This window comes from Pan troglodytes, chromosome X, assembly GCF_028858775.2.
Source record: "Pan troglodytes isolate AG18354 chromosome X, NHGRI_mPanTro3-v2.0_pri, whole genome shotgun sequence".
In the NCBI taxonomy this organism is placed as follows: domain Eukaryota; kingdom Metazoa; phylum Chordata; class Mammalia; order Primates; family Hominidae; genus Pan; species Pan troglodytes.
The window spans coordinates 55,110,773-55,119,041 of NC_072421.2; the positions used below are offsets into that span (position 1 = coordinate 55,110,773).

Genomic DNA, 8,269 nt, shown 5'->3' on the forward strand with positions numbered 1-8,269 from the left:
TGTTGGTTTGAAGTCTGTTTTATCAGAGACTAGGATTGCAACCCCTGCCTTTTTTTGCTCTCCATTTGCTTGGTAAATATTCCTCCATCCCTTTATTTTGAGCCTATGTGTGTCTTTGCACGTGAGATGGGTCCCCTGAACACAGCACACTGATGGGTCTTGACTCTTTATCCAATTTGCCAGTCTGTGTCTTTTAATTGCAGCATTTAGCCCATTTACATTTAAGGTCAATATTGTTATACGTGCATTTGATCCTGCCATTATTATGCTAGCTAGTTATTTTGCCCATTAGTTTATGCAGTTTCTTCATAGCGTTGTTGGTCTTTACGATTAGTTTTTTTTTGTTGTTGTTTTTTTTTTGCAGTAGCTGGTACCGGTTGTTCCTTTCCATGTTTAGTGCTTCCTTCAGGAGCTCTTTTAGGGAAGGCCTGGTGGTGACAAAATCTCTCGGCATTTGCTTGTCTGTAAAGGATTTCGTTTCTCCTTCTCTTATGAGGCTTCGTTTGGCTGGGTATGAAATTCTGGCTTGAAAATTCTTTTCTTTAAGAATGTTGAATATTGGCCCCCACTCTCTTCTGGCTTATAGGGTTTCTGCTGAGAGATCCACTGTTAGTCTGATGGGCTTCCCTTTGTGGGTAACCTGACCTTTCTCTCTGGCTGACCTTAACATTTTTTCCTGCATTTCAACCTTGGTGAATCTGACAATTGTGTGTCTTGGAGTTGCTCTTCTCGAGGAGTATCTTTGTGGTGTCCTCTGTATTTCCTGAATTTGAATGTTGGCTTGCCTTGCTAGGTTGGGGAAGTTCTCCTGAATATTATCCTGAAGAGTGTTTTCCAACATGATTCCATTCTCCCTGTTACTTTCACGTACACTGATCAAACATAGATTTGGTCTTTTCACATAGTCTTATACTTCTTGGAGGCCTTGTTCATTTCTTTTCTCTCTTTTTTCTCTAACCTTGTTTTCTCGCTTTATTTCACTGAGTTGATCTTCAATCTCTGATTCAATCACTTCAATCACTTCATCGATTCAGGTATTAATTCTTATGTATGCTTCATGAAGATGTAGTCCTCTGTTTTTCCGCTCTCTCAGGTCATTTATGTTCTTCCCTAAAATGGGTTCTTCTAGTTCGCAGTTCCTGTAACCTTTTGTCAAGGTTCTTAGCTTCCTTGCATTGGGTTAGAACATGCTCCTTAGCTCAGAAGAGTTTGTTGTTACCCACATTCTGAAGCCTACTTCTGTCAGTTTGTCAAACTCATTCTCTGTCCAGTTTTGTGCCCTTGCTGGAGAGGAGTTGCAATCATTTGGAGGAGAAGAGGCATCATTTGGAGGAGAAGTTGCGATCATTTGGAATTTTCCGGATTTTTGCACTGGTTTTTCCTCATCTTCATGGATTTATCTACCTTTGATCTTAGAGGCTGATGATCTTTGGATGTGGTTTCCGTCTGGGGGTCCTTTTTGTTGATGTTGATGTTATTGCTTTCTGTTTGTTAGTTTTTCTTCTAACAGCCAGGCCCATCTTCTTCAGGTCTGCTGCAGTTTGCTGGAGGTCCACTCCATACCCTGTTCGCCTGGGCATCACCAGTGGATGCTGCAGAACAGCAAAGATTGCTTCCTGCTTCTTCCTCTGGAAGCTTTGTCCCAGAGGGGCACTGGCCTGATGCCAGCCAGAGCTGTCCTGTATGAGGTGTCTGTGGACCCCTGCTGGGAGGTCTCTCCAAGTCAGGAGGCACAGGGGTCAGGGACCCACTTGAGGAGGCAGTCTGTCCCTTACCAGAGCTCAAGCACTGTGCTGGGAGAAACCTCCTTGTCAGGATCTATCGTCTCTTCAGAGACGGCGGGCAGGAACATTTAAGTACACTGCAGCTGCACCCACAGCCACCTCTTCCCCCAGTTGCTCTATCCCAGGGAGATGGCAGTTTTATCTATATGCCCCTGACTGGGCCTCTGCCTTTCCTTCAGAGATGCCCTGCCCAGTGAGGAGGAATCTAGAGAAGCAATCTGGCCACAGCCACTTTGCCAAGCTGTGATGAGTTTCACCCATTCCGAGCTTCCAGGCCTCCTTAACACTGTCAGGGGAAAACCACCTTCTCAAGCCTCAGTAATAGTGGATGCCCCTCCTCCCACCAAGCTCCGATAGTCCCAGGTAGATATCAGACTGCTGGGCTGGCAATGAGAATTTCAAGCCAGTGATTCTTAGCTTGCTGGGCTCCATAGGACTGCGACCTGATGAGCAAGACCACCTGGTTCCCCGGATTCAGCTCCCTTTCCAGGAGAGTGAACAGTTGTGTCACACAAGGTTCCAGGTGCTACTGGGGTACCAAAAAAACATAAAACTCCTGCAACTAGCTCAGTGTCTGCCCGAACAACTGCCCAGTTTTGTGCTTGAAACCCAGGGCCCTGCTGATGTTGGCACAAGAGGGAATCTCTTGGTCTGCAGATTGCAAAAACTGTGGGAGAAGCGTAGTATCTGGGCCAGATAGTACAGTACCTGACAGCTTCCCTTGGCTGGGGGATGGAGATTCCTAACTCCTTACACTTCACGGGTAGGCGATGCCCCACCCTGCTTTTGCTCACCCTCCATGGGCTGCACCCACTGCCTAACCAGTCCCAATAAGATGAACTGGGTACCTCAGTTGGAAATGCAGAAAGCGCTTGCCTTCTGTGTTGGTCTCACTGGGAGTTGCAGACCAAAGCTTTTCCTATTACGCCATCTTATCAGATCCCCGCAACCATCCCATATGAATTTTAAAATAGTTTTCTTCTAATTCCGTGAAGAATGTCATTGGTAGTTTAATAGCAACATCACTGAATCTATAAATTGCCCTGGTCAGTTTGGCCATTTTGAAAATATTGCTTCTTCCTGTTCACGAGCATGGAATGTTTTTCCATTTGTGTCATCTCTGATTTCTTTGGGCAGTGTTTTGTAGTTCTCATAGTGGAGATTGTTCTCCTCCCTAGTTAGCTGTATTCCTAGGTATTTTATTCTTTTTGTGGCAATTGTGAATGGGATTGTGTTTCTGATTTGGCTCTGTGCTTGAAGGTAGTTGGTGTACAGAAACACTCCTGGTTTTTGTACATTAATTTTGTATCTTGAAGCTTTCCTGAAGTTGTTTATAAGATCAAGGAGCTTTTGGGCAGAGATTCTGGGATTTTCTAGGTATAGAATCACATGGTTTCCAAACAGATTGTTTGACTTGTGTGAAAAACATAGTGGAGTAAAAGCAAACACGTGTCAGCAATGGAATGGAAAAATAAAAGTGCCCATGAATAAATTTAATTTGAATGTGAAGAACTAATATGAAGCAAATAACACAATCATTGTGTGGGATATGTTAAAAGACTTGAGGAATTGAGGAGTGGCTTTTTTTTTTGATAGAGAGATTCTAAAATAGAAAGATGGCTATTGTCCCAGAGTTAACATGTAATATAAAAATAATAACTAGTGTCTCAACAGGAATATTTTAGCACCTGATCAAATGATTCTGAAGTTCATCTGAAAGACCAACGTGTCAGAATTGATAGAAAAGGGGAAATCAATGAGGGAGGGCAAGCATTATTTCACATTTCAAATATAATTTAAGCTACAGCAATTAAAATAGTGTAGTAGTGGTACAGGTATAAACAACTCAATGGAAGAAAATTAAAAGAAGAGAGTTACATACAAAATTGAGTGGGGATGTAGGTGATGATAAAAGAGCCATTTCAAAACAGTGGGTGAAACAGGGATTCAACAAATAATGTTGAGTTCCTACCACTTTAATTTTGTCCAGATGGATCAAAGATTTTGAACGTACAATAATGCAACCAAAAACTATGAATGTCTTATATTGGAATGGGTAAGACAATTGCAAGCATGACAGCAAACTCGTGAAGGAGGCAAGAAAATGATTTATGGAAGCGTATATAAAACAGATATTAAAATATTTAAGATTTATTTCTATGATGGTGAAGTTTTCTGAAACACATTATTAGAGTAACCTGTGGCTCATATTCTCCAAAGCCACTGGAAGTGAAAGAAAGGGTGGGCGGGGGAAAAAGAAAAGTGCTTTGCAAGTTCATTTTCGTTGTCAGGAGCGCTGGTGGTTTAGGTTCTCCACAGACGCAGGAAAACATCAGTCACGAGGCGAATGTCCCAGTCAGTGTGCATGCTGCACAGACCTGTTGCTGCACTTGTCTGTTGTTACGCATGTCTGTTGCTACACGTGTCTGTTGTTGCGCATGCGCCTTGCTGCCCGCCTTCTGTCCACACACAGCTCTGCAAGGAGAGTGTCTTCATTCTTTCCGCCATCTTGATTCTTTGTCACTGACCGAGACTCAGCCGGTAGGTCCGCAGAGCGGTCTTCCTGGGAATTTAGTTGTGGGTGAATGTGTGGAGGAGCCAGCTGGCTTTGGACAGGTCCTGCGGCACAGTCCGTGGCTTCCGAGGGAAAAGGGCCTCGCGGTCGTCGTCCGGCCCCTCCCAGGTCGGGATGCCACCGTGGGACTTGTCGTCGTGGCTGGGCTGGGACGAGGGACGAGGGAGGAAGGTGGGCCGCAGAGGGGAGGGATCGCGTGAAGATGGGGCGAGTGCTGGGGGTGCTGTTAGAGGTGTCTGAGTCTCGAAAACTCCTGGAACCCTCTGAGAGAGGACAGTTTCCAGACTCCTCGGTAGGGACGCGGGGAAGGGACCGTGTGGTCAGTAAGGAAGGGGCCTGGGAACTGGGAACGCTGTGGGCTGGTGACTGTGGCCCCGAGGTCTGTAGAATGCCTGGCAGAGGTGTCCCGTGAGGAGCATAACGTTCACTGTGTTTCACAATTTCTCACCTCCGCCATGGACGCCATGGAAGGAATGGGCGAGGCTGTGCTTTCCAACAAGACTTGATTTTGAGAGGGGTGTGGGGGTGAAACGGGCCTAGCAAATCAGAGTGGGACAAAAGCAGTAGTCATTTCAGTTTCAATTCTCTGCCCTTTTTTCCCCCAAATGTCTTCATGATGGAGAGTCTAATTGTGAAACCAAAACGCAGAAATGTCCTCTGTCTTGCTATGGCGTTAAGGGGATTTCTATGCCTCTTCGACTATGATACAAACAAATCTGTCCTTAGTTTGATTGGAAAGCGTGGGTACTTATCAATGCTCTGTGAATTACGTTGAAAATATTTTCAAAATTAAAAAAATACAAATCACCATTTTGCCATGGAATGTTCATATATATAGCTAAGTTCTTATACACTTTTTCCAAATAACAGTATTCTATTTTCAGTGGGAAATATGAGTGAGCATGTGAGAACAAGATCCCAATCCTCAGAAAGAGGAAATGACCAAGAGTCTTCCCAGCCAGTTGGATCTGTGATTGTGAGTCCTTTAACATTTGATGTTTCCTATTAACACAATTTATTTTAAGAAATATTTTTGAGCTAGTGTACACGCACTGATACAGGTGTTCCATGCTGATAAAAAATAATGATGGCATCTCATGAAGGAAACGTTGGTTCAGGAATATTATATTCTGGTGTTACCTGTATGGATATGGATATTTCTCTCTCTCTCTCTCTCTATATATATATATGTGTGTGTGTATATGTATATATGTATATATATGTATATATGTATGTATGTATATATGTACATATGTATGTATGTATATATGTATATGTATGTATGTATGTATGTGTGTATATATGTATGTATGTATGCATGTATATATACATGTATGTATATACATATGTATGTATGTATATATACATGTATGTATATACATATATGTATATATATATGTTGGAAAAATGTCTTTAGATTTATGATTTGATGCACATATGCATTTGTGTATTCATATTATTGACTTTTTATTCACACACACACTTACACCCTTAGGTCCAGCAGCCCACTGAGGAAAAACGTCAAGAAGAGCAACCACCAACTGATAATCAGGGTATTGCACCTAGTGGGGAGATTGAAAATGAAGGAGCACCTGCCGTTCAAGGTGAAGGGAGAGTGGAGAATAATGCTTATGGGTGGCGGAGGTATATTTATGCATTATGTTTTATGACATACCAGTTACAGGAGGACAGAAAACATTAGGAAGGAATCTTAAACATTTCCTACTGCTGCTGTGGAGAGGGGTGGAACAAGGACACATAAAAAGCCACTAAACTTTCCTACCATTTTGACGGAGGCTTTTTATTGATTGGGTATTTGCATGGTTGCCATAAACCTTTGAGTGTTTTCCACAGCTCCCGTATGGTTTGTTCAGCCATTTTCTGTTTTTTTTGTTTTGTTTTGTTTTATGTTTCTGTGGAAGAATGGCAGCTTGCAGTTTCCTAGTCTGCCATCTGCGGACATCTCATGTATTTTTTAAGAAACTTTTTAACACACATTTATTAATGCTTCCTCATGCCACGTAATATACTAAGTGCTGGAGAAGTCAGTGCCAAATTTTTGCCTAAAGCTCATAGTCTATTCAGATTGACTCAAACAAATCACTGATTTAATGTGATAAGAATAAGAACAAATGAGTACAAAAGGGACAAGTAAGTTGTCTAGGGCCAGCCTTGGGAAAGGAAAGGGCAATGTTTGAACATCTCTGCTTTCCTGTTTTCCTGGCAGCAGATTCCTGAAATAATTAGCCTACAGGTTTTTACTTCATAATGATGAGGGAATAAATATTATCATTTCCTCGTTCATAGTTCATGTTTTAATTTGTAAACTGATGACCTTTTTATCTTTTAAGAGCCTGACATGGAAGCTTTTCAACAGGAACTGGCTCTGCTTAAGATAGAGGATGAGCCTGGAGATGGTCCTGATGTCAGGGAGGGGACTCTGCCCACTTTTGATCCCACTAAAGTGCTGGAAGCAGGTTTGTTATTCATTTAAGATGCAAACTATATGGTTTCTGTTTTCACAATATTATATTGTGCGTGACACAGAGGTAAAATTACTACTACTTTAATATCATACTCATGTCTAAAGATTCTTTGAAGGTAGTTCAGGCCCCAGATGGCTGCCTTACACACTATCAGAGATAGAGGGCCAGGTGTGGTGGCTCATGCTGTTAATTCCAGCACTTTGGGAGGCCGAGACAGAAAGATCACTTGAGGCCAGGACTTCCAGAGATGGAGAAAAATTGGGTCAAAGCTAATTGGATTACGATATGAAAGATATGAAACATGCTAAGACAGTAGATTTCGAGTGTCTTCACAGCTATGTGAAGCATATATTAATTAGCTTGATGTAGCCATTTCACAATGTGTATATATATTTTAAAGCATCATGTTATACATGATAAATATATACGGTTTTATGTGTCATTTTTAAAAAAAGATACGAAAACGTGTTCTGACTTTTGAATGTAAGTCATTTAAGCAACAGTCAATGATTTTCAAATATTTTTATAGAGGCCTGTTTTTAACAAATATGTAACATGTTTATAATAAGCATTAGTTTATATTTCGATGTTAACTGTGATGTTAATGGCTTAAAGCTAGCATGGGTATTCAGTTTACCATATAAACTGAACTGCTTTTAGGCATGTAAAGAGGCAGGAGTACCGGTGAAAATAGTGACAAATGTTCGCCCTACTTAAAGCAACTACATGATGGCTACACTAGTCCAAAGTAACGTTTTTACACTTTTCCACAAGAGACACAAAACAAATGTAATACTGACTTTTCTATTTCCTTCACTTAGGCCGTTCTAAGCATATTCTATATTCAGAGTGTCATTTCATATCAGACTATTTAAATGATACTTTAAAATATCTTTTTCCCTTAGGATTTTATTTCGTTGAATTTTCATTGAAAGTATATGTGTTTTTTTTTTGCTTTCCACTTATACATACAAAATAGATTCACTTGATTTAATTCATTCTGAACTTGAACAGTCTCTTCGTTTCCTTATTCTACTAGAAAAAGTGGCATGAATTAAAAATATTGTTAATATGCCTGGAAGTCTACCTTCAGAGTTTATTCAGAGGCTAACTGGCTGTAAGCTAAAGGGTCACTCACCCTCAGGGTTCTGATATTAGTTCATCAACAACGGTAGTTGTATACCTCTAGTGTCATATGAATAAAAATCTGCTGAGTAACGGGCCCTAATTTAATATTTATTTTATAGGTGATGTGCAACCATAGGTTTCAAGCAAGACAAATGAAGACTGAAACCAAGAACGTTATTCTTAATCTGGAAATTTGACCGATAATATTCTCTTAATAAAGTTTTAAGTTTTCTGCAAAGAATCCTTGCACAGTTTTGTTAAATTTATTTCTGGATCTTTAATACTCTTGAGAATTG

At 41.0% G+C, this 8,269-nt stretch overlaps 1 protein-coding gene across 4 annotated transcripts in view; it reads left to right on the forward strand.

Moving 5' to 3' along the window:
- The window catches only part of PAGE2B (PAGE family member 2B), a 50,936-nt gene extending 42,722 nt beyond the window's left edge, over positions 1-8,214 (forward strand). The window contains exons 1-5 of one of the 4 annotated variants that reach the window (XM_016947585.3): positions 4,218-4,325; positions 5,244-5,335; positions 5,855-5,963; positions 6,711-6,836; positions 8,093-8,214. In XM_016947585.3, coding sequence (XP_016803074.1) covers positions 5,252-5,335; positions 5,855-5,963; positions 6,711-6,836; positions 8,093-8,109 — 336 coding nt within the window. In that variant the 5' untranslated portion in view covers positions 4,218-4,325; positions 5,244-5,251 and the 3' untranslated portion in view covers positions 8,110-8,214. Of the gene's footprint in view, positions 1-4,217; positions 4,326-4,362; positions 4,468-5,229; positions 5,336-5,854; positions 5,964-6,710; positions 6,837-8,092 lie in introns of those variants that run through there. The other 3 variants (XM_016947586.4, XM_016947587.3, XM_024353330.3) reach the window with 3 other exon arrangements.
- Positions 8,215-8,269: the final 55 nt, after the last annotated feature.